This window comes from Anarhichas minor, unplaced genomic scaffold, assembly GCF_050575085.1.
Source record: "Anarhichas minor isolate MPS153535 unplaced genomic scaffold, ASM5057508v1 ptg000067l, whole genome shotgun sequence".
Lineage (NCBI taxonomy): Eukaryota > Metazoa > Chordata > Actinopteri > Perciformes > Anarhichadidae > Anarhichas > Anarhichas minor.
In genome coordinates, this window is record NW_027466513.1 from 2719963 (window position 1) to 2746031 (window position 26069).

Sequence of the window (26069 nt, forward strand, 5' to 3'; positions counted from 1 at the left end):
ATAAATGCACATTTAACTCAATTTGCCAGAGAAGAGGAATGGAAATGCACAATATGCAGTGGTACAGTTCAGTAGGTAGGCTTTTGGGAAAGCCACGAGGTTATCACATCGTATTCAAGTGTGTGGTATGCAAGGGGTTGTTTAAGATCATGGCTCATTCTGATGTATGGGGAGATACGTCAGGATAAGTAAATAACATAACACACGTGTTCTCTGAAATATTGCTTCAGAAACGGACTACTTCTAAACGGTCACATGATGGCTTAATCTCCAGATGATGAGAGCCTACACGTCCCATAATAGAACTTGAGAGCATCTTTGTTGAATGTTCTATTATATAATGAATAGTCAACGAGTGACTGAGGGGGCGGATTTGGACACAGCCAGTGTCAAAGCGGCTCCGGAGCCGCAGAAGACTTCATGCAACATTTTCAAAGGCTGAGTCAGACTGGCAATTACACAAAAAGAAAAGTTTAAGAATTGCAAAATTGGTGAAGTTTCCTTTTACTAAATGCCTTTATAGTGGCACCAATCCTATTGTCTCATTGTTAACATTTAGCATTTCAAGATGATCTGCAAATTGAAATTGAAAGGTTGAATAAAGCAAAGTTTAGATTCAGAATCTTACGACGCATTCTCCAACAAAACTGTGTCCTCGAGGGTGACGACAGAAGTGTTTTCTGATTGGCAGGAGGACATCCTTTCTCTGCACCTTCCATGCAGTTAGAAGTCACGGTTGATAAGTACATCTGTTTTACCACTATGGGTGAGCTGACCTCAGGGACCTCAGATGTCACAGTGACGCTGATAAACACGTGGGTGAGGTTGGGGGATGATTGTGGCGATACCTTGAAATATATTGTCAGTTTGAAGCAAAAACAACATACTTATGTTGATCCATATACTATAATCTTAGCATAGAACACATTTATGCCTCCAAACACTTGCAATTGTATTTATTCTATTTATGATTATACCAAATGCCGAGCTGTTTGAGATATACATACGTATATATCCCTTAAGATACGTTCTCTGTGATCCTTCTCAGATATTCTAGTTGGACCAGCTGTATGACAATAAATCAGTTTTTGTATGCGAGACTGTGTCATGGTCCACAGAATAAACCAAATGGAGCCCACACCTCTCCGACATTTACTTTCAGTGTCTGAATTTGTGACTTTCAAGCTGATCGGAATCTCCTCTTGTCAGTCCTCGTATTCCTTTCAGCCATCTTCCTTTGTTCGACAGTGGTGAGAAAAGACTTTGACTTTGCTTCGAGTCTCATCGCGTCGGTCCTAACCGTGGCCAGCTGGTTTGTCTGAGAACTGGGATATTGTGGCAGGTGCAGGAGCTTCAATAAACCAACACAACACGAATAAATCAGATGAAAGGCTTGATAGGAGATTTTATTAAACAGTTGGTGAGGTGGCAACTCCTGAGCTCAGTCAAAAAGACAAAGGCCCTGTAACTGTCAGCCCGCCTGGACTGAAACAATAGATTCAAATAGAGTCTTGCCTACTCCAAATTGATAATCCAGCCGCCAGCCGGTTTGTCATCCAGAGCAGAGTGGTGCACCAGCAGGGTAGTTAACCAGTAATCAAGTCACATCCGTCATCCAATTCAGGATTCTCCACCTTACCCCCCCATCCCCTGTGCCTGGCTTTACTTGTCCTCATGTGTTTTCCCTGAGTGGCCCTTGGAAGTTGGGGAGAGGCTCCACTGATTGCCCTTGATGTGTGAATCAGATGCATCTGCCGGTTCCCAACTTCTCAGCCATCGGTCAGACAGAGGGAGACAAGACAGAGTCAAAATGCTGCAGGTAGATGAGTGATATGTGTCCAATAGCATAATTCTTTGAGTTATATTACACCTTCATGCTTTCATACTGCTATAACAGATGAGCAAAAAAGCCCAAGATATTTATGTTTGTGTGCAACAGCACATATAAGGGTCTCCAGCAGCGTATTGTACTGGAGGTGTTAAATAAAGATAAGCCGGCATAAGCCAGAAGAAATGAGTACTAGAGCTGAACACAAGTAGTCCATAAAGCTGTGAGGCCAGTGATGGGATATGTATCAGATATAGGACCAGATAGGAAAGTGGCCCAGATCTTGGACCACATTGGAATTTTTGTGAGTGATTTTTGAGTTTACGTTAGTGATGTTTTTGATATGTTATCTGTATACCTATGCTGCGTCATTTACATTTTACTTTTTTTTTTAAGTCCAACCACGATGTTTTTCCGAAATCTAACTTGGTGGTTTTGTTGCCTGAACCTGAGCAAGTGTTTTAATTTGAATTCAAAAATGTGAACCACGTGTTTATACTGCGACTGCAGTGGAGCGCTATAGTTTGAAGCGCTGGGTGACCCAGAGCGTTGCCATGACCAAACATCAGTCCGTGATGAGTTTGGATGAGAATGTGTTTTTATGTTTTGATGTGAGAGCAAAAAAGTGATTTGGGTCCACATTTGCTCGTAATGTGAATGTAGCCCAAGTGTTGAACCGTCATCTACTGTAACAACAACATAATAAACCAGTTGATTTTTGGAAAAGTGGAAACAAACAGCTCAGTCATTCACAGCATGCTGGAGATGTGTGAGATCTAACTCAAGGCGACAGTTAGTTTGATAATTAACAGCTGCACACACCTATTATTTTACCCAGCAGAGTGCGTGTCGTGTTGAAGTTGGCTTAAAGTTCATATTGACCAGCTGGACAGAGTCGCTCTGTGCTGTTTGCAAAAAGTGTGATCATACACAGACGTATTTTAACAAGTGCTTTGTGTCATCATGTGGCTGAAATCCTCCATTGAGCACTTACCACCTCTGCCCTGGGGAAACCTGCAAATCCATGTTCCACATCAGCTGAAGGGAGTTTAAGGTGTTGTTTTTAAATGTCCCTTAAACAATATTCTGCTTCATTGAAAAGTGTTTTATTGTCCTCGAAGTGCTTCACTCGTCTTATTCCTGGATTTATACTATTTTACCAGCGCAATGCATTATATAGGAACTCCATCACATGTATGTTTACGTTTCTATATGTGGGCCTCGAACAGCAACATTCTCTTTAATTTCTAAATTCTAAATGTCCTTAAATTATGAGAAAATATAGGAGAAGTGCTGAATGATGAAAACCACTTGATAATAAATTGATGGCGTGTTGCTGATTATACATTATTAGCATAGGTAACACTCCCTAAACACTAGATAAGGGCAGCTGTTTTGCAGTGTGCAAAAACTCTGGCACATGCCCAGAAATTGGCGACATGCCACCGAAAAAAAATAGCCGCAAGAAGAATTTGTGAATTTGTGGTACTGTTGCATAAACCTAACAAAGTAAACATGTGAGTATTTATTTAGCCAATAAATGTTAGAATCCAATCACTATAATTACTCTAAAACATATAATTACATACATTTCATTGTATAATGTGTTCATTTTTAAATTTGTGGAAAATAAAAAATAATGTTTCCTTCCGTTGGAGAAACAATCTGTTGGGGATAAAATACATTTTCATTATTAAAAACAACCAAACATTAATGAATCCAAGAAAACAATGGATACGAATGGAATAAGAGGATATTTGTTTGTATGTCGCTTCTCTCACGAGGCCCAATAAAACTGGATTTTGTATTTGTTTGTGCGTTTTTTGTTTCACATTTTACATGTTGGGCACTTTCTCTCAGTGTGCTGTTGCTCTCGCAAATGAAGGAATAAACATTCAGCATTGAGCTCGTCGTGCTCATATCCGGAGGATGTTGCCTCTGGTGTAGAACAGATTACTTCTTGTAGCATTCTCTGAGAACACTGTAGACAATGCTGGATTAGATGTTGTCATAGGGCGGGGGAAGAAGGTGAGGCTCTCCCACATAAGAAAGATCGCTTTATCGTTCGCAATAGCAGTGAGCACTGATGTCTGGCAGAGTCCGCCTTTTCAGAGTAAACAAAAAAAGTCCGAGCTCAATCCAGCTTGATTATAGCACAACAATTACCGAAGCTGGAAACACAGTGTTGCACCGCTTTGAAAAGCGAGGATGGGCGGAATTGCATTTGATACACTCAAATCCCAGATTTAATTGAAGCTGGCAGCCGTAAGAGGTTCTTGGGATGCTTTTAAAGCCGTAATTTTGTGTGATATACTGTCGTCTTCAGATGAGAGATTCTGCCATCGGAAGGCGGAATGAGTCACATCGATATCATACCTCGAGCTGAAGAAAGACGTACAGTACAAACTGAATGTCGGCATCCCTGTGATGCCAAATGTATGTATTATGTGAAACACTCTGTGTGTGAATATATTTTATCGGCCAGAACAAAATGGGCTTGCTTTGAAATGGTTCATTTTGAATGAAATGCAGCTTTTCCGGTCATGCCGGGTGTTGTGTCGCTGTAAATATGATTTGGATTGTGCATGATGACAGAGAGAACAGAGTCTGATGAGCTCAACCAAAGCAGGAAATAGAGAAACACACTCAGGACTTACTTTTCTCTCTACGTGTGGCTGAAGGTAAAACTGAGCAAGAGAGAAACTATCTCATTTTATTATGGTTATTTAATTATATTCACTGAAATGCTGTGGGTGTTCCAGTTAAGAATAAGCATCACAAGGACATTGTATTTTTGAATAGTTTCATTTGCTTTATTGTTTGATTTGCCAGCTCAAGATTCACGGCTCTGTTGCGTATTTTGTCTCATTTCTGTTTCCTTTGTGACAACTGTACCGATCTTTCTGGAATCAGTATTGTTTCCAAGTGCATGCAGAGAATGATAGTGTTAAACGTCGAGGGAGAGTAATTGGCATCTACTTATGCCTGAAAATGCCTGTGAGTAATCATTGAATTATTCATCTTAATATGTTAAGTATTTCTATTTCAATGCCTTATGCCTCCCTTGGTGGAACATTTCATAACGTAGGTAATGAGCAGATTAGAACGATGTGGAAATGGAGAGATCTTATATCCTTTTCGTCACTGCCACAGTGATTTCTTCATCAACTGCTCGAACGTAGCCTGAAAGGAATAATAATAATAATAATTCAAAAAAAGACATTTAAAACATTTCTGGACAGTCTACGTGATTACCCAGAGGTCAACATTCTCACACAAACACGCCTGAAGGCAGAAAATCCATTCTTTCTCCGCATGCTCTCAACTACAATCGCATAATTCAAGAAAGAGTGAGATGTGCAGAATATCTGCATTCATTGCTCATGTGTAAAATTGGTTTACACTATTTTAATTTCATCTATCTGAATGATGAAGTACTTAAATAGAAATTGCGTTTCCACTTAATTATTTTGCAGATGCATGCAGGCTCTCAGTGTCGGATGGTTCTTGCTTCCAAATCATTCTTTTTCAGTTACATGATCAGATTGGCATTTTAATTTAACTCATTTGGAGCACTTACTTATTATTTTGCTTCTCAGCTTCATCAAGATACATAGAATGCTTCTATTAACTATTTTATTTAACAGAATAATTTGTTCAGTGAACTAAAATGTGAAAGAATTGTTCGTACATGTATTGGCAGAGCCGGGAAGAGAAACTATTCCTCAACAACTGCAGTGTCAGTGACATGCTGAAAACTTTGTGTTTGCCACAACAGCACTGCAATAATACCCAAGAGGGCATCTCGTAGCATTGTGCTTGTCAGAAACAAAGAACACAGTCAGTACCACATGCAATAAAATGAAAAATAATTCACACCTCCTTACAAATACACATCCCACTGCCCAAAAGTGGTAAATAACTCTCAGAAAAACTAGCAAGCTGGGAGACAATTTTAGAAGTTCGGGGGCGTTTTGGGCAGTAATAGTAATAGTCTATAATCAGTAGCATAACATGTGAGATGAAAGAATGTTTCCGGCAACACTGGCACTACAAATAAGACAAAGATTAGATTTCAAGTCCCTCTCATATTACCTACAGTTCAAAGTCATACCAATAAAACATGAAATTAAACTTACAATAACGTCAGTATTATATATTATTGATTATGTTTGCATTGCTTAGGATTGGTGACATATTTTATGAAATCTCAAGTGTACATTTTCGACAGATATCCTGGATATGTTGATCGTTACTTTGACCTTTTGTTGACTGAGCAAAATGAGCTTCCTCCCCACCAATCCTATAACCATGTCCCCCCCAATGAACAATTTAAAAAAATATAGTGTCAGACATCCCCTGACATGCATGCAATTAACATTCTGTCTGCGATGTTTCTACAACAGTTGGTAAACATGACTGGCTTTAGTTGCAGATGTTGGATGGTGGTCATGCTCTGCTAGAGGAATATATTAATTCGCTGACAGGCCTTGGGCAGTCCCCCTTATTAAAACTATTTATTTGCTCCCTCCTAATGGCATAATTAATCCAGCCTGAAATTAGAAGTAGCACATAAACCGCTGTCTGCCTGTAATCTGCATGACGGCAAATAAACCGCCTTTTATGCTTAGGAGCTGTTGGTTTCTGTGACTGCCGCCTTGTAAAATAATAAATATTTAACTTTGTTCCTACAATCAGGGACATGGCACGGTGTGTTAGCATGCGTAAGACTGGCACTGCACTCGCTGTTTGGAATGCGTTTTCATTTTCTGGTCCAAGACTTGGAGGCAGCGCTCATTGGGCCCTCTGACAAACACTGACACAATCTGTACATCTACTATCATCACATGTTTATGTAATAATGTGTGAGGATTTCTTTGAGTCTCGTTTCCACCGCATGGTACGTCTCTGCTCGACTCAACTCGACACGACTCACTTGCGGAATCATTTTTAAACAGCAACCAAACAAAGGATCTGCACCCGGTCAGTTTGACGGCATAGTGTACGTCGTGTTCAACACAACTACCCACAACTTTTGCAAATGGAAACACAAAAAGAACCCTTCTAATGGGTAATGAAGTAAACTTAACTAGACTGCTTGGTGAAAACATACCGTAAATATCAAAAAATATCAAAAACTGGAAGTACTACTCATTTTAAAGGCATTGTTGGTAATCTTGAGAAACTAGCAAGAGTATGCTAGACAATCATCTAACCGAAATACCAAGCCCAGTGTTGCCAACTCGATGAAAGTAGATAGCAGCACGAGCTCCAAAAGTGGATAAATCTAGCAAGAAAGTCACCAAGTCGGCAACAATGACAGCTCGTCTCTTCAGGCCTCCCTCCAAAGTCACTCCCACAAACAGATCATGATGAACGTACACTTCGAACATGGCTATTGTTCCTACTCAGCTGTCAAGCTATCAGCTTGACATTGACTCCGTTGATGCCAATGAGTACACGGGCAGGATACATAAAGGCAAACAGTTGCATTGTTCCATCCAATCATTACATTGGGGCCGAATGGAACGACCAGATAACGGATTTTTTGTCAGAGCATTTGACTCATCGATTGCTCTAAGGATGTAATCAGAATTTCAACAAAAATATCAAAAAGGTTTTTAAAGATTACCAACCCTGCCTTCAAGCCCATTGCATACACTGACACATTTCAGTGAATATTGTACAATTTGTATATAAGCTTGGTCCAAACACTGATGGTGCTTTCTGTCCCTGTGTGCCGTCTTTGGTGATTCTGGTAAATAAATGAACAACACATAACCCCAGCGGTAGAAACAGACTCCAAGACATTCCATCAGCACTTTGGGAGTAAACTTCCAAAGGGAACCAGAGTTTGTTTCAGGGACTTTTTTGCCCTGAATTCACCCTGTCAGGTGGCACTTATTTATTTGCACTAAATAAGTTATTTTACATGTTATCACATGTGATTTTGGAAATTACTGACAAATCCATAACATGAGATAAGGTTGTTTCAAAATTAAAAAAAAGTGAAACATTTTTGCTTAAAGAGTTACGTGGCCAATTAGTTTTTTCATTTTGTTAATTTGTTTGTCGTCATGGATGATAAATGTTTCAGTAATAAGCCAAATAAGACAGACAAACAGGGTCTTACTCTGGTTGTTTCATTTCCAAGAACAGTGGGGGGGAGGACAGATTCTTGGCTGTGTGTATATTATGGTCATTGGATTATGTGTATAGTTGACGTGAATGAATGATTGATAGTGCTCAGCTTTCAGCTCTGGGTGGGTATTCAAATAACATGTCTGGTAGTGGAGGAGCCTCCAAAGACACTGAGCCCAGGGGGATCCTTTAATTTGTCCTTGTCTGAACCACCGGCTGTCTCCTGCGAATTTTCCAAAAATAGCAACGAGAGTTAACGTTGGGGAGGGGGAGACATTAGATAACTCAACCTGCTAACACACTGAGCTCCTCTGTGATTATTGTACTGCAGCTAATTGCTAAGCAGAAGATGGTGGATGATATCCTCAATGTCCTTGTATTAAGTTGTATCCGTCTCTGCAAATGTGGAGCCATGTTTTTGTGATGGGTATCAACTCAGTTCTGTTCGGGTTTAAGCTCAGAAGGGCCATAACCCCATTGAATTTGTTCCGGTTTGTTGTTATTTGTTGCCTGTCAAAGCGGCTCTAATTCCTGTGAGCTGGAAAAGATGAAACAGAAACTAGAAACATGAGACTCGGCCCAATAACTGGAAATGATGTGCAAGTGTTTACCCAGAAATGTGACTTCAATTGGCCACATGGTGGCAGTGTAATTAACGCCCAAAAATGCAATTCTGGAGAAGCCAGACCCCTCACACTGTTAGTTCGACTAACTTGAAAATGAACGCACACGTCCAGCTCATGGTGCTCTACAAAAAAGCCTCTTGGACCATATTAGCCTACCAGACTAGATTTCCCACCATTTTGAGTTTTTCAAAAGCTTGTTGATATCTTACATTACAGTCATTTAGCAGACGCTTTTATCCAAAGCGACTTCATTCATACACCGTAGATTGAAGGACGGCCCTGCTCTCCACTTAGCCACGGTCACCCACTCTTAATTAGTTTTCAAGATATTGGCCAATGACCTTCAAAAGGACTTGGCTCAGCACATATCAAAGATAACAACCGTTGCAGGACTTGTCCACAGGAGTACCTGGAAGTTTTATTCAAATCACTCCCTAGGGGTCGCTGAAATGCAATACACAAGTGTGTAACCACGCAAATCAGAATACTAATTAGAAATTGTCCAATCAATGCAAAACTGGCAGGATATGTTTTATGACATGGTTGAATCGCTCGATCAGTTCAAAACATGCAAATCATTACAGTTGGTCCAAACGCCACCAAACTTGTTGGATATTTTTGATTATACCGTTCAAACATTTACCTAAATGCCAAGAACTTTGACTGTTGGTACTTTCAGTGTGCAATCACTGACAGGCTGAACACACGGTCATGACGAAACCAGTGTGTGATTGGTCTCACTCCTCATTGAGACTTTCTGAAGCCCAAAATCTGCTCGCTGCTGCCTGTGGCTTTTATTTTGGCAATTGAGGTGCTTCCTTCTGTTGAGAGAAAAAAGGGCTTGAACCCTGAATGGCCACTTGCGGCTATATTTTTATTTTATTATTATTTTTTTAGTATCAACAGAGCAAACAACATGGGCCGAGGAATGATTCCCCAGTTCCATATGCTCCCGAACAGCATATATATGAAATATAACAAAGCACAAAAGAGATGGAGAAACAAATGAATAAAGATGAGAGAAGGCTATCGGTGTAGCAACACAACAACTTTACGCTACATCCAGCCTGTTCTCACTCCCAGGGAGTATAATACAGACGCGCAGAGAAAAAGTGTGATGATGTATTATAAAGACACAAAAATCCTACAAAAGGTTGGACGGTGGGAGCGGAGGTAGAGGGGTCAAACTAACTTTTTAAGTAACGGGGTTTCCATACTTATGTTGCATTGTTTACGTTTTGCTTAATTTCCATACTTATTTCAAGCCCAAGCAAGTGTGTATGTTGTCTGTTGTTCCCGAGGTTACATATTGCTGTTTTATTTCGAGCAACATATTTTAGTTAATGTGATGAAAAACGGTGGTGGACTGTGACAGAATTGTGTGGGCAGCAAAAAGAAAGGAGTAAATGTTCTACTCTGTGCTGTATAATCTGAGGTACAGTATGTGATTAGCAGTTGCAGGAGGCTGTCCAGCAAAGCTACTCGTATGTTTTACTGTTTATATGTTTTATTTACAGACCGGCCTTTGTCAACAGTGGACTATGAGCTCCTGCAGCACTCTCTGTGAGGCAGGATGTCACTATGCAGGCTTCCTTTATTGAGCCATTGCTCTGGATGTTGACTGTAGTATTCAGAGGCGTTTCCTTTAGCCTCAGCAGTTCTATCCACACTGCAGGGTCAGCGTGATATAACTCAGAGACCCGCGGTGACTTCAAGGGTAAGGAAATATTTGTCCTCAATAATCGGATCCAATAAATGATGCCTTTCCTCTCAGTCTCGGGAGTTTTGATGAGTTTCACAAAGACAGCCAGGGACTGATTTCAAACTGCTGATGTCGAAAATGAAAGATTCCATTATCTCTGCTTTATGGCCATGTGCCTAGTGGTGCCATTTCTGATCATAAGCCTTTTTGTCAGGCATTCTGGTCCTCTTTATCACACTTCTCTGACTTGAAAAAGAAGCACCTTTGTGTGGGAGGAGGCTGCTAGAACAGTGGTCATGGTGCAGTCATGCAGCTGTTACCCTTTGTTTGTTGTAATGAGCCGTTTATAGGCGATTGGGTGGGGGAAAGAATCCAGACTGTATCTAAGAGCCTTATGATATACCTGTTTCTGTGTCAGTTGGCCTCAAATTATGGGTCCTAGTCATTTCACGGGATACCTAAGGGCCTGTTCCGTTGGGTATTGAATAATATGGCAGACCGGGAGGAATCTCTCACCCCACCTTCCCCCGTTGAACCTGAAATAAATCCCCCCGCCAATGCCGTATGGTGGCGAGTCATGTGTGGGACTCAGTAGGCCGTGTTATTTATTTATTTCCCAGGTGTTGCTTTTCTGTGAGAGATTTATGTGTTATTGTGTATGATCTGCTGCTGGGATCCATGACAGAGGTTGCGCAGGGTTTTTGGAAGACGGCCCGGGCTGAAAGGAAGCTGTGAATTCAGAATAATGTGGCGTCTCTCGGCTCCATCCACCAGCATTTACGTTTTTTTAAATTTATTTTTATTTGAACCTACAGTAGCAAGTGAGGAACGGTCCTCCTATGAAAAGTGATTCATGTAAGTGAGAGATTGTGTGACGACCAGCAAGTAATTAGCAAGGAATTATTCAGCTGTATCAAGTGTGTATGCTTAGCTTGAAGCTCTTGCTGTCACTTGGAGTATCTGATTGCACAGGAGAGTAAAAAGAGCAAATCATTCTGGTCATGAATTTCTTGTTGTGAAAAGAAAATTCTTCATTTCTATAACAAGCTGTGTTGGTGTTTGCTGGGGTTTGTGGTCATTTATTTTTCCATAACTATAGATTTTAAACTTAGATCAGGTTTACATGTGATCAACCATGTCTTCATGCGTATGTCTGAATAAAATATAATATAAATAAAATTAAACTACCGGCTGAACGTAAAATGTTTCTGAAAAACTTTTCAATGGACCTATCTATAATTAATTCAAACGTAACTTTGAATTCACTGCATCTTCTTCAAGTGTTCTGCAGGGCCTTTGTGTAGCTTATTAACCTCAATACATCAATCTCAAATTAGCTCTCATATAATAGTGCCTGTTGAAGAGTGAAATTGGTTTATTCTTTGCATCACTCTCGGTGGTTGTTTATTTTGACAGTCCCAGTGTACAGTGTAGTTGTTAAATCAGTTGTTTAGCGTAGCTGGTGAGGAACAGAGTTAGAAGTAAAGCAGGGCCGTTTCACTCGTTAACTTCCTGAAAAACACACATTTTCCTGGCATTAAAAGAAGAAAACTCTCCTCACAAAAGTGGATTCTGGTTCTATTATTAAGGTCACATGTTGACACGTAATATTTTTGTTTTCCGCGTCCGCTCACTGCTATCTGCAGAAGAGCAGGTCTTAGGGGTCCTTAATTGTCGATTTTAAAAACAATTAGAAGAGCCAAGGGGTCATCAAAGTAATCAGATGTATGGGCATTATGGGAAATGTATGGCCTTGAGTCTATTTCATGAGCAGGGTAACACATTCAGATACACTGTATTTTAAACGCCTCCCAGAAGAGTTGTTGCTGACCTCGAGTCAGTAAACAATGTTTGATTAAATGAAAGATAAATTTTTCAGTTTTTAGATTTGTGTCAGACAGTGAAACGGAACCCATGGTGACTCGTAACTCTTATGATCATGGCGATTAAACGGGTTAAAAAGTAATTAAAGTCAACTATGGAGCCACCAAATGCCACATTTGTTAGGTCATCTTTCAGCTCCTGAGCTTTCATTTGGACTGAGCCTGTCTACAGGTCCCTTGATGTCTTCTTTGTGCCCAGATACTCGGCGGTGATTACAGTATGTCTCTCACAGTAAAGAAGAAAACTACAGTAACTACAGTCATTCTGGCTGTAGTTCATGCAAACATTCTGTCGAGTGGTATTTGCCTCTCTGGAAGCGCAGTGATAAATGACGAGAACACCGCCACTGTGCCGTTCAATAGAGTTCAGTTTTTCAAATAGAAAAACAGGATTTGACAAATGTGCCCTGTATAATTTCCCCCTTTAATAATTGGATGGACTACATGGATATGTAAATTGGAGATACAGGGGCATACCTCTGGTCAAAAGACCTATCTCTTTAAACGAGCTTCCCCTAAATTTGGTTGATTGAAATGAATAGAGTTTTTTTTTCCTCTTCTATTCATCCCAGGGACTGTTCTGAGTAGATATTAGTTCTCTCCCCTATTGCTCTACCCTTTAACAATAGTGCTTTTAATCCAGTTTAAAACACCTCCTTTTTCCCAAGGGTGCCATTAAAGAGTGAATTCTCCCAGCCAGTAGGCAGACATTTAATAGGGAAATCTCTCGTTCTCTCAACAGACAAAGCTACGATGGGCTGGAAAAGAGGCTAAAGGAGGTCTTCAGTGAAAGGAGCAGCATCCTGCACCAGCTCTCCAAGACATCAAAGGAGCTGGACAGCATAAAAGGCAACCTTCAGGTTGGAAATGTATTGTTTCTTGTTGGAAGATACAGCAATGTTGGAAGGCTTAGTTGGTCGTGGGGGTTTGAGCCGGAGGTAATCCTCTACCGTCAGCCATATGATGACCGGGAAACCCACGACTCTTCTCCCTTATTTTTCAATCAATCTGTTGTATAGCGACACGTTGCTATTAAATGTTAATACGCAAATGTTTTTTTTTCAATTTGGTGAAACTGAATAAGCAGTTCAGAGACGGAAAAGCAGATCAATTAGTGAGTGAATTTCTTTTTAGTATTAACGACACCAGCAGTTACAAAGAGCTTTAGAGAAGAACAGGAAGGATTGACAGGACATCCATTCACAAAAATGCAAACACTGTTCCATCCAATTTCCAAAGCATTTATCTGTAAGCGTCAATAGTCTGCTTAAAGGAAAGCTACAGTTTGTCTTTTTCAAAGCTCCAGCTCTCGATTAGTAAGCAATATGTGGGGGGATGAGTGGAGAGGCCATCCCCTTTGTTAGCAAATTGACCAAAATGCATGCCCATTGTTATCCTGTCATTCCCCTTCTCCATCCCCTAGTAGCAGAGTGTTGTCTGCCTGACTCGTTGATCCTTAATCAGACTGAGGTTTGTGCAAGTTATTATCTATGGCCCACACCATGGTTCTAAAATAGCCGTAGCCTAATCGTGCTGTGTATTGATAAATCCATGGTGCTGTCCGTGGTGCTGAAGTAGCAGACCCATTTGTAATTGACCTGTTGCTGAATCCCGCCCCTCGAACACAGACCGGCCAATCATAGCGAAGCATGGGCCAGCTCTGACCAGGGTGGAAAGTGAGTCGGCTGGATTTGGAGCTCGTCATGGTGTCACAGTGATACGCGCTACCGCGAGAAGTTGGAAGGAATTGTAATCTTCTAAAACGTTGCGTTTTCACATAAAAACCTGTGGAGCTAACTTCGGCACATCATTAACTAGCGTTAGCACTATGCTAGCTACTGAAGGTATACTGAATGTCTACACATGCTGCCTTTGTTTTTTAATGATTTAATAAACAGTGAATAAAAACCTACCCTGCTTTAGAGGAACAGTGTTCTTAATTTCTTCTGTCTCGATATCCATGTGATGTGGTGGTTCACCTTTGCACTGTGATCTGTAGCTTCAGCATTCATCTTTATCTTTTTCACCTGTTTTCTCTGCTGAATCCGTTTGACATCCTTCAAACAAATACTGTAGACCCTTCTATCTGCTCCCTTCTCTCAGTTCCGTCTTGGATCTATAATATTGTAAAGCTTTAGCTCGAGTTGTTCATGGGGCAGTAAGCTCAGGTGAACAAAACGAAACAGGTCCATCCTGAAAACAATGTCAGCATAACATGGTGACCTGAGCTTCTTCTTTAACTAAAGTTAACTCTAACTTATGGCACGCTTTCACTCTTAAAGAATGTTGGAGCCGTTTTAAACCAGGATGTAAACAAACGTGTTGCTACAACAAGAGTTTTTAGAGATGAAAAATCACTAAAGATGTTTGTATACACCTACCCCTCACTTTGCATGCATATGTCTGCTGGTCTTTTTTAACTTTAGTTTGCCCTAATTAAATTTGGCCTGAAACCAAAGATGCAATATGTTTTCCCCAACTCCTAGAGCAAGGCTGATTTTGCATAATGTAAGATTAAAAATAAGACATAAGATAGCTTTAGGTGGATGGTAATTAGGATATTTTATCCCTGTTGCAAAGGGAGGTATCTGTTGGTCTGGTCTTCATCATTTTATGGAGTAATGTATTATATTAAATTATAGATACTATAAGTCGATAAGCATTTCACAAAACGATTATCTCAGTGCCAGATACATGCTACACATCACTTCCCACCAGTCAGTTTAGGTCAACTTCATTATGGCTCTATGCAATGACAAGAAATGAAAAGAAACTCAATTATACATTCATATATTTGAATCATTTAGTGTCTTCGCATTAGTGTATGTGTAAGAGAGGGAAGATTGCCGCTACAGTATGCAACAATGATCTTGCAAAGTATGCCTCCCTCTTGGACATTTAGCAGTGTGAATATTCACCAGCCTCAAAATTTGTTTAAATTAAGATTCACCTGTCAGAGGTGCAACAATTCTCGATGCATGACAATGTATTGCATCCTCAGTTTTCTACATTACTGCACATGGCTACTTTTTCATCAATGAATACAAGCTTAACTCCCTTTGTATTTATAAAGTGCCTTTAAATATTAGACAGTATGTAATAAAAGCTGCATCTTTTCAAGACCAGTATCTGTGTGACCTACCTCAGTACATAAACACTCCCCAAAAAAACACACATTTGCTTCTGCAGTGTTTTACAAGTGTGATGTTATCTACAAAAGTAACACAGTAACGTGGACACTGAATGCTTAAGGCCTTTTAAACTTTTTCTGACTCGTAGCTCTTTGACTCTTACTTGGTTGAAGTAACTGCATCTCCTGACAAACTAACAACCCCGTTGACTTTCAGACTGCATTTGTGTTTTTCTTCGGGTTTTGTTTTGGCAGAGAGAGAGAAACAAGTAGGCGGAGTGCAGAGCGACATCACTCAGAGGAACAAGCGCGACAGAAAGTAAATGACAGAATAAAGACTCACACTGAGCTGAAATTACACCAAACTCCAGACAATGTCACTGCATCGATGCAGAGTCTTGCGCGTCAGAATCGCGATGCATTCCAGGCTCCATCCTCAGTAACATGTTTGTGTTTTGAAACAGGGTTTTAAAATAAGAACAATCTCCACACGGGCTTTTCAGAGTCAGAATCAGAATCGTTTTAGAAATGATTTCCATCCATACCGACATGCCTGAAAATGAATATCACGTGAATATTCACGTACACTGGGCATGCGGGTGTCTGTGTAAACAGGAAGTAGATCGGTTGCTTAATGACAAAAGAAATTACGAGTATTATTGTCCTCTTTAATAATAAAAGGTCAGGCTTAAGATCTTCCTCTAAAATCTTCAGTTTTATTTTTCAAACTTGCTTGGTACTGCAGGTCTCTCTCACACACACACATCACATTTACTTTAAAAATGAACACTTACAAATCAAAGGTTTACTATATTACAGGTCAACACACATCTTTCACTTGTTTCTTTGCTTTCCTTGTTGTCTGTTGTCACACTCGTAGCTCTGCTGGTGGCTGAAGTCTGTGTTGCACTGGAGAGCATTTTTTGCTTTTGTTCGTTTACAGTTTTCTTGTGAACTTTACATTAGCTGTGCAGAACGAAATAAGCATTAATAAGAAATGCAAAGTCCTCAGTGTTTGCGTCCATCTCCCTCCTCAAAGCCGCAAACCGTGACTTCAAACGCCCTTTGCGTAGTGATGATAATGCCGCTGGACACGGCGCTCCCAAATCGCTCCAATGACAGCTTGCTTCCTCCACATGTAGGCAGTCGTAGCATTATAAAATGCAGAATTTAACTGCACAACGGCAGCTAGTAAAGACAACAAGGTCAGCAATGCCTGTAATCTGTTATTCATGTTGAATCAAGTAATCAAGGCTATTGTTTGTTTTCTTCTGGCGGCGTGACGAATCAGGGAAGGACACGTCATGACTGATGAGACCCAATCAAGTAGTGAACACGAGTGTCTACGTCATCGTTTTCAAAGGACCCCTGAGAGCACCTGTCCACACTACCACACAAGTTGTCAAACTTACCCGGCGTTGCTAGCGTTTTAAAACTTCGTCGTTTTAGATGCTCTAAACCTCCGGAGTAGCGTGGACACAAGGCATGAACGTAGCAAAACGGATACGTACTAGTGTGGCTGTAGCCTCAGAATCGAGAAACTTCCGCCCCTCTACCATTTAGAACTTGGGTGCCCTGCGTTTTTTCCTAAAGCTGCAGTCTGAGTGATGGTTTCTCCTTTGCAGGGGGTTGGATGTTGTCAGGCTTCAGGGCATGTTTGTGGGCCAATAGAATTGTCAGAAAATCAATAAAAGTATATGCACATGTGTGTGTGCGAGATATGTCCCATGTGTCAGTAAAAAAAAAGCTCCCGCGGACTATCATCCTCCCCAGGGGCAGGCTTTGATGTTGATTCACTCCAGGCTAGCTAGGTTGGCTTCTATCTCCGCCCTGCGCCAGCATGCTGGGCAGGGCGGAGGTTGAGTTAGATCTGGAAAAGTGTGTTGTGGAACAAATCTATTCTTCAGGGGAAAAACATCATCTACATAAAAATAAATGAACTTTTTAAAAGAGGATCAAGTCAACAGGGACAAGCAGTTAGTATTTCTGGAAAGATTTGATGGAGCAAGTGTTTATAGCTTAACGAGTAGCCCAGAGGTGGAGGTGAGCAACGCTTGTTATTAAGCTTTGTGTGATGGGGAATTTATTCTCGGCAGCAGCTGCCGGGTGAGATCTCGTGAAGAAGTGACTACGAGAATAGGAGTTATTTTTGCCCTGCACCTGTGGATTTTGGCAACAATGTGGATTTTACTTTGAAAAATAACACACAAGTTAAAAGTAGCTGTTTTGTTGTTTAATAGCTTAAAGTGTTGTAGACCCATCCTGTGGGCCACGACGCTTCAGTGATCTCAGGCCGCAGATCGTTACACTTCTTACTTTTAACAATGAAAAACAGTAGTATAATACAGGACAGTGATATATGGGAAGGACTGATCCAGTGGACATGATGACGTTCTAATGTAGGATCTGTAAATCATCATCATATTCACATTGATACTCTATAACTACAGAGGCTTCTGCTGTGCTCTTTACAATTTGTAAGACTGAGCCAAGTTTGGTGTGAAATTGTGTGGGTTGTTTTATGGCACAACGTAAATGAGGTAAAGTGGAGAATCAAATGAAAAATCTCCAGTTATTATTTACCACCTGAAATGTTTATATACATATACACAAAATATATATATATATATATATATATATATACACATACAGTTCCAAGCTGTTTTATTTTTCTAACTTCAGAGTTGTAAAGTGAATATGCATTCTCTATCGTCGAGACGTGCTGTTGTTGCCTTTCTCTTCTCTGCCTCTTCAACATAAATGAAGATGAAGTGAATTGAGGGACTCCTGAGAGCTTATGTCCATAAGTGTGCTGTTAATTGCCACAGATTTCACCTTCAAGCGCAATTTAAAGAGACACTTTCTCTCCCTTTGAGTCCACATTTTCTTAGAAGTCTGGAAATTTCTGTTCAGCTCATAACAAATTAAAATATCTTGGAGGGCTTGTAAGGCAATCAGAGACCTAACTAATCCATGATTACCCACCAGGCAGGTGTTTAGGCGCCAGTAGAACCCAATCTGTATCCTCGTGAAGATTTTCAGTAGACATTCATCACCTGATTGTTGTAGGCTATACATCGTTTTTTCAACACCATTTTACATCTGCTGCATCATACAATAATATCCACTTGAATACTCTTATGATTCTGGTGCTTTTGACTTTGCTATTCAATATTCTACATTTATAACTCACAAAGTTAACACTAAAGCTTTTGACTATTGCTCGGAGGAACTTGTAACCTTGAAAAGATGGGGGCATTTTGAAATGTCCGGTCCAAGGAAAGGGTATAGAGTATATTTGTTTTCTCTTGTCTGTTGTGGGTGCTTTGAAGTTATTCTCATTTTGAGTGTCTTCTGCTCTCTTTTAGTCGCTGAAAAATGATGACTCAGTGGCCAAGAAGGATGTGCAGAGGATTCTGGAGCTCAGCCACAAACAGAGGTAAAGTGAAGCGTCCGGGACGACTTACTCTTGAGCTACCAACAGTATCGCGCTGCTCACGCATGTCATGAAGAATGTAGGTTAGGAACTTATGATAACCAGAATCAATTTTGGCTGATGAATAATTCAAATTTAAGGCATGTGATGTTCACAATCATCACCATCAATTAAGTGTTATGTAAGCATTTAATTACAAGTACTACATATTAAAGCCTGGGAACTCTTTCTATGAAGTTGAAAAGTGGAGCAACTATTCCAGGCATGCCATAAAGGATATCTGTCTTCCATGCATTTTCCCAACACCCAATCATCGTTGTGGTTTTTATTCATTAATCTATTAATCGCGAATGCTAAACTCATTATTTTATTTGTTGGCTTGGTCTTATCTGCATCCAAATTTGGCCAAAAAACTGCAAAAAACCTGCACTTCGAGTTTCAGATATGATGTGGACAGGCTTATAGATTGAATACGTTGATTGAAGTGTGATTTATTTGTACAAATAATTTGCGTTTGGTCCGAAAGACCTTGAGTCATAGCAACAGGAACCAAAGCTTAGGGGAGTTAAAGTATTTTCAGACGTCCGTTCTACCTTTGTCCCTGTTGGATCACAGCACTTGTGCAATAGCAAGAAGCTGCAGACCTTTAAACATTGTCTCACTCAGTTACTATTACTGCTGCTGGTTATTCCAAGGTGTTGCCCTGTTTTGCTTCTACATGGCCGTATACACAGGAGTAGGCGGATAATACGTAATCCAGTCATAAATCCTTTTTTGTACTCGAAAATAATAATACGCCTGTCTGCTTTTGGTGAAAAAGCATCCGTGATTTAGTGCTTTATCTTTTTGCAAGAGGGCTGGAAAAGTGTTTACCTAAAGTGCTTCACCAGTTAGGATTGTCTGATTAATGCTGTGTGTAATGGGATTAATGATTAGCAGTCATTTGTGGGCTTCATGCTCTCTGAAATGTCAGCCTGATTGAAGTCCAGCCTTCTGTGGGCAATATCTTGATAGCCAATCAATAGCCTATCACCAGTGCACGGCAGCTCTCACATGTCATCCGGCTAAAAACCATAAAGCAGCAGTTTGGCTCAATGTTGCCTACCTAGCATTTGTGAGCTGCAATCTTCTCAAAGTGTTATTAATCCAACTTTGGAGTTCCACACCTGCCAAGTGTGATTACTAGCCGTCTCCATCATGGTGGATGCAGACAGGTGATTCATTGCAAGTTATTTATTTTTGACAACTCTTAACAGCAGTTTGATTGCTTTCTGAAAATAATTTTGCCACCGACTGTAATGCAACGGAAATGTTTACCAACGGACCAGATACAGACGGTAGAAAACGTAAGCCTTTTAAAATAGTAACAATTCATCTGACTGTGAAATAACCTGCCGTCTACCTTGTTGCACTCACCGGTCCTATGGTATCCCTTTGTGCTTTCAGGGTGTATGTCAATATCACATTTCCCGTGCCCCTTTCTGACAGTGCGGTCAGTTTTGATCCTGTTTATACAAAACATTTCCAAGCCTCGGATGCAGGAGATGAGAATATAAATGAAATGCCAAAGCAGTGGTGGTTGGCTGGTCGCTGTGAAGAAAAATGTTTGCTGTGTCGAATTGATGCCAAGAGACAATGCCATCGGCATATCAAGTATAAACGTATGTGGCTGTTGAGCGGCGAGATCCTTTCCGTACAGACTTCGGCCGCCTGGCTTCACCACCGCTGGACTGCGACAATGTCGTGTACCTTTAAACTCACGGCCATGCATGGAGACGGTAAATAGAATGTTACCTCTAATTGATCCGGGCTGCCTTGTGATGTGATTCCAACAAGCGTTTTTTTTTTTAACCACTGACCCACATCACTTGCCCACTTGATTCATAATTCAGTGTGCATCGCTGTTATCTGTGCACGGGGCATCAAACAGTACTGAAATACCCATCGCATACCAATGCATTAACATTTATGTTAACCGCATAAAGAATGCAGCGCCAGTCTTCATACAGCATGCATAAAATCAGTGTGGAGCGCTCCAACTGCTCATATGCTGCTATATAATACCACGTAATGAATACTGTAGTGCACACGATGTTTACTTTATACATCTCCTTATTGACCTATAAGGAAAATATTTACCAATACCTGTAGCATTTTCCCTTTTTGATGTTTGCCTCGGTGTGTTTGTTAAACCGTAGCTTATCTTCGGAACAGCCAGCCGAACATCTGAAGAATAATTGGCTGCAGCTGAACTGGTAAATTCAAACAGGGAGAGATTAATAGGTTTTTGTGAGGAAAGAATCAATGCAAAAAAACAAATGCTGTGACACCACAGAGGAGAAAATGTGACTAAAGACAAATGTTTGAATGCGTTTCAAAATGTTATCAAAAGCAAGTATTGTCCTCTTGTTAGTTGGGCTACAAACATTCAACAGATGCATCCTATTTCACCTCCTAATTGCATTGCCAATAAGGTGGTAATGTTTGCATTATTGCATCATTTATTCCTGTTGTGAAAAAGTAACACCAACAGTTGATGCTAAAACAATTATGTCCCAAAGAAAGCGTGTGCTTCTTGATTCTTGAATTTGTGAAACTTGAAATCACAGTTTGTATTCAACATATTTGATGACAAAACTGCCTCGTATGATTGCAAATGTCACTCATGCAAAGATCTTTGTGATTAAATCACTGTTTACGCACTTGTGAATATATTCATGCATCTTTCTTTTTGCACACCCCAAAACATTTGTCTGACTGCTCTAAAACATCATGACCTTAATTTGCACCAATACAAGCAGGGGACAACATGTAAAATGCTGTTTTTTTCCCCTTTATTCAAACAGAAGTAAACAGAATATACTATTGTGAAAATTGCTTTAGACAAATAAGTTTCTGTGCAAAATGGCTCTGACCAGTGGTATATTTAAGAGCCATTTTGGCAGAGCGGTGGGGGCCTCTGAGAGTGTGAGGACGATGTGCTAACCGAGTGTTTCTCACTTTCCTCCCACTTGACAGAGAGGAGATGAAGTCCCTCCAGGCAGCCTTGCAGAAGCAGCTGGATGAGGCAAATGAGAGAGCGGAGAAGCAGCAAGCCACGGTAAGACAGAGCTGACCTGACCATCAACATCCGGTCTCCTCTAACCAGCCCCGTCACCTGTCACACAGGCCCCTCAGTGAGCCACGCTCATTACCCAGCAGCCAGCTCTCTCGCCTCCTCGCCACACCAGTTAATTGAAACGCTTTGTGTCCACACCCCAACTCAAAAATTAATAAGAAGAGACAAATACCTAACAGCATGTCCTTATCGAGCCATCTCTCCATCAACAGTATCTACCTTTCCATCTATCCAGCTGCTGTCCGATAGGCACCCTGCTTTTAATTACACTCAACACGGGTATCTTAAACACTGTCTGGCAAATGAAATTCAATTAATCACTTGGTGTATATAATCTCAGAAAACTGTGAAAATGTCCAAGATGATGTATTCAAATTGCTTATTTTGTCATCAAAGGAATTGCATTGCGAGGAAGCAGCTTGGATTCATGTTTACGTCCTGTCAGCTTATGTCTTTCACATACGCTGCATCAGCAAATAAACTGGGACGTTTACATTTACAACTGTGAAGTGGTCGACAGCATAAAAAACAGCAAATGCAAACATTCACGGAGCTGGAACAAGAAGTGATATTTTGGCGTTTTTACATGATGACTATTATGATCATTGGATTATTGAGATAGCTGATGATTAGTTTTCGGTTGATCAACAAATTAATGAACCAACTAATCATCTCAGCTCCAGTAATTTCAATTAAAAAAATTGGCAAAATTAAACTTTTGTTTAATGCACAAAAAAAATCTAATCTTGAATAAAATCATCGTGTATGCAAATGATACTCTGCTCATACAGTGATTATAAAGACCTAACCGAGGCATTTGAGGTTAAGTTGCATAATGTCTGACTAGTGCAAGAGAAACGATGTGTAAATCCAACTCGATGGCAAATTAGAGTATATTGATGAGTTGAAAGCTGTGTGTCTTTTTAAGAGGCTTTGAGCTGTAACAAACAAATTCAATTGCCGCTTTATCTTCCTGACTCAGCATTTTTCACGGGACAGGAAATGGGAAGAGGCATTCAATGTCAGCAGAAAACGTTACCTTTGCTCACTCTAGTAATTGTGACAAAAATAATTCATTAATGACTTTTGTTCAATTTACACGGTCTGCTGTAATTAGAATCACTTTAACCTCTAATTAGTTCAGAGTAAGACTGCTGCTCTGGCCCCAGTGCTCAGAACCGTGGACACTGAAACGAGTGGATATCAGACAACAGAAACAACAAATTATTAATCTGGTGATGATAAAGTGTGTCTGTTCATCTGAAACACATTTTGCTTTTGTGTCTAATCATTTTACCAATGAGCCACACATGTTGATATCAAATGGATCAATCCGTTGCGAATTTGATAATTTGACTGTGTGGACTCCAGACTCGTATCTGTTGAGGTGAAAGCTGATGGAAATGTAAATCCATACAATCAAACCTAAGAAATGAAATGACTTTAAAAGATACTGCTCCGGAAAATGTAGCTTTGCAAAAGTCCATCCTTCAGTGGACAAACATTCACATCAGCTTGTATGTTACCTGTAATGTTGTCTGCTGTATTCACTGAACTCCTCTTGTCCACCAAACGTCTGCTGGTATCAACAGAAACTCATTTAAAATGCATTGTAGCTAGTCTATGGAGATGCTGTGCTGGAAGTTGTGTTTATGCATGTGCTCTCTTACTGTATTGTCCCACTTTTCTATCCTCATGTTATTCAGAGAGACCACCTCTAGTTCTGCAACCAAACTCCTTATCAACCAATCAGCATGAAGCCTGTCTGACTGACGGCTACAGTGCTGCTGGTGGGGTTTCTTTCTGGGATTTCTAATATATACTGATGCAAAGCTTTTCCTGCAGGTTAAATGAGCACAGTGGCATTACGATCCACAATCAAACAATCCGCACTATGCGAGATAACATTTCAAGTGACATTCTTGCCATTTTGCTAAGACCAGTGACAAATCAGTTGCTGGGTTTTATAGTTTGCGTTTGACATTTATGCTCTGTTAAATGGTATTTATCACCCTTGCTGAGATTGAAGATTAAAAAGAACACCTCGGCAGCATGCTAATGCCACACACGTCCAATAGAACAATGAAATACTGTATCTGGTTCAGAGTCCTCGTGTCCACATAAAACTGAGTGGGAAGCTTTCAAAAAACCCAGAGTGAATCAACACTATCAACGTTACAAGCAACTTGCTTGCAAAAATAGTTTTTAAAATATTTATTGCAGCTTCTGATGTGTAGAAACCACCAAAAGCACACAAAGCAGACGACTAAGAAGCGGTTGAGGATGCCGCGAGGTGTGAGCAATGAGATTCAAGCCCATCTCTATTTCAGACAGCAGTCTTCATGAGGAAGATCATTTTCTGCTGAGAATGCGTTCGGTGATGTCTGCATATCAGAAGCTGTGGTAAATATTTGCATGTATGCAAGCAGGGGCCTCTCCAACTTCTTGGTTTACAATCCTGCATTGAAAAAGAAGAAATACTGCAAATACGAAATCAATTATTATAGCTGTAAAATGTTTAGAGCCTGTGATTTGACATCTTCATATTGCACCGAAATACGTGAAATGACCACAACGTATTAACAGCGCATTACGTGGTGGTGGCAGCACAGAAACAATTTAACGTTTAGGCAACAACACTACTTGGTTAAGTTTAGGGGAGAAAATATCATGGTTTGGGTTAAAATAACTACGCAAAAGTCTCCTGGGTGAAAGTCCTGCGTTTGACCAATCCGTCCACTGTGACCTCAGACTTTGCAGCGACGTAGGATGCTAGTTGACTTTCCATCGGCATTGCTGGGGCTGACAGATCATTTTGAACACATTACGTGCAACCACTAGATAATTGACTTTTAAGAGGTCGTGGCCATTTCTGTGAGATCAGACAAAAATGGTTTCAGTCCAGATCAAATATCTAGACAACTACTGGTGGTCCCCCTTTCTCATCTAGCATAAGGAGACCATACCTTCAACCCCACAAGCCGGAGCACTTAAGTGTTCCACACGTTCATACACACGCACATGTATTTGTCCGTCCATGTACTATTGCAGTCTGTGCAGAATGCAACATTTTCATTGCCGGGTACTTTAATAAGTGAAGCAAGCTTACATGCTAAATCAAGGTGGTGAGCGTTAGCTGCTGCTCTTTGTAGACTCTTTGTTTTGTTGTCTGACAAATTGTTAATCGTTATTAAGCCTGTTCTAGATAGAGTTCTGGAGAATTAATTAACAGATAAATAATTGCATCACTACATGATTTATATTTCAGACAAAATGATCTTTGCATCTACGTTTCGTTGAGCCCAGCTCAATAGTCCCACTAACTTTCATTCTTAACATTTCAAAATCCATGAAATGATTAAAAACAATAGTTTCATTCAGCCCACTGAACTAACAATGTTTAGAGGCTGTTGTTCTGTTGCACCTCTCTTTTACTCCTAAATGCTGCACCAGGATGAGTTTTTTTAAAGCACTCCCGGGGGATGTGGTGGTGACTGAAAGGTGCATACGTGAACCTTGATGTTATCATGCCGTGCTTGGGGATGTGAGTCAACTGGTGAGGCTCAGTTTACAGTTCCCCCGGGCACATCATTTGTATGAGGTCACCAGCCCCATGAATCTTTTCCTCTTTCTTGTCCTCCGGTCTATCTTGATGACCTCACTCAAGGACACGGAGTGCTTAAAAACCGTCTTTTTGCAGAATAAAAGACAGAAAGGAAGACAACACCTCGGCCTATCTATCCCTCCCACATACTGGGAGTTCATGCTTTCCAACATACGGGGGAAGCCCATGGCAGCAGTTTGCCATCTGCAGTTGCTGTTTGAACCTCTGTCTGTCTGGCTGCTGAACGGAAGCCACAGGCCAGCACCAGTAAGACATGCTGAGCTCACGATAAAAGGACTGCAATAAACAAAGATATCACTCTGACATGATAAGCATATGGGCTATTAAATCGGGCACACAGCGGGAAGTATGTAGTCGCTCATTGCAGGAATAAATGCCTCGGCGTATCATATTTGCCGCAGTTAAAGAACCTCGGATGAAACATTTCTGGACACTTGTTATGCTGAACTAACTTTGTGCGACACGAGAGAAATATAATATGTGACAGAGGTTTTTTTTATCATCTCGATGGGTGACAAAACGAAAACTGTGTTTTTAAATTTCACTTCAGCAAAGGGCTTCTGTGGCGCCGTCAGTTTAC

General features: G+C 40.5%; 1 protein-coding gene across 1 annotated transcript in view; it reads left to right on the forward strand.

Annotated features, from left to right (window-relative positions):
- Positions 1 to 26069, forward strand: part of luzp2 (leucine zipper protein 2) — a 165840-nt gene that overhangs the window by 81531 nt on the left and 58240 nt on the right. The window contains exons 2-4 of the mRNA XM_076078547.1: positions 12923 to 13040; positions 18679 to 18749; positions 21765 to 21846. Of these exons, the coding sequence (XP_075934662.1) occupies positions 12923 to 13040; positions 18679 to 18749; positions 21765 to 21846 (271 nt within the window). The remainder of the gene's footprint in view (positions 1 to 12922; positions 13041 to 18678; positions 18750 to 21764; positions 21847 to 26069) is intronic.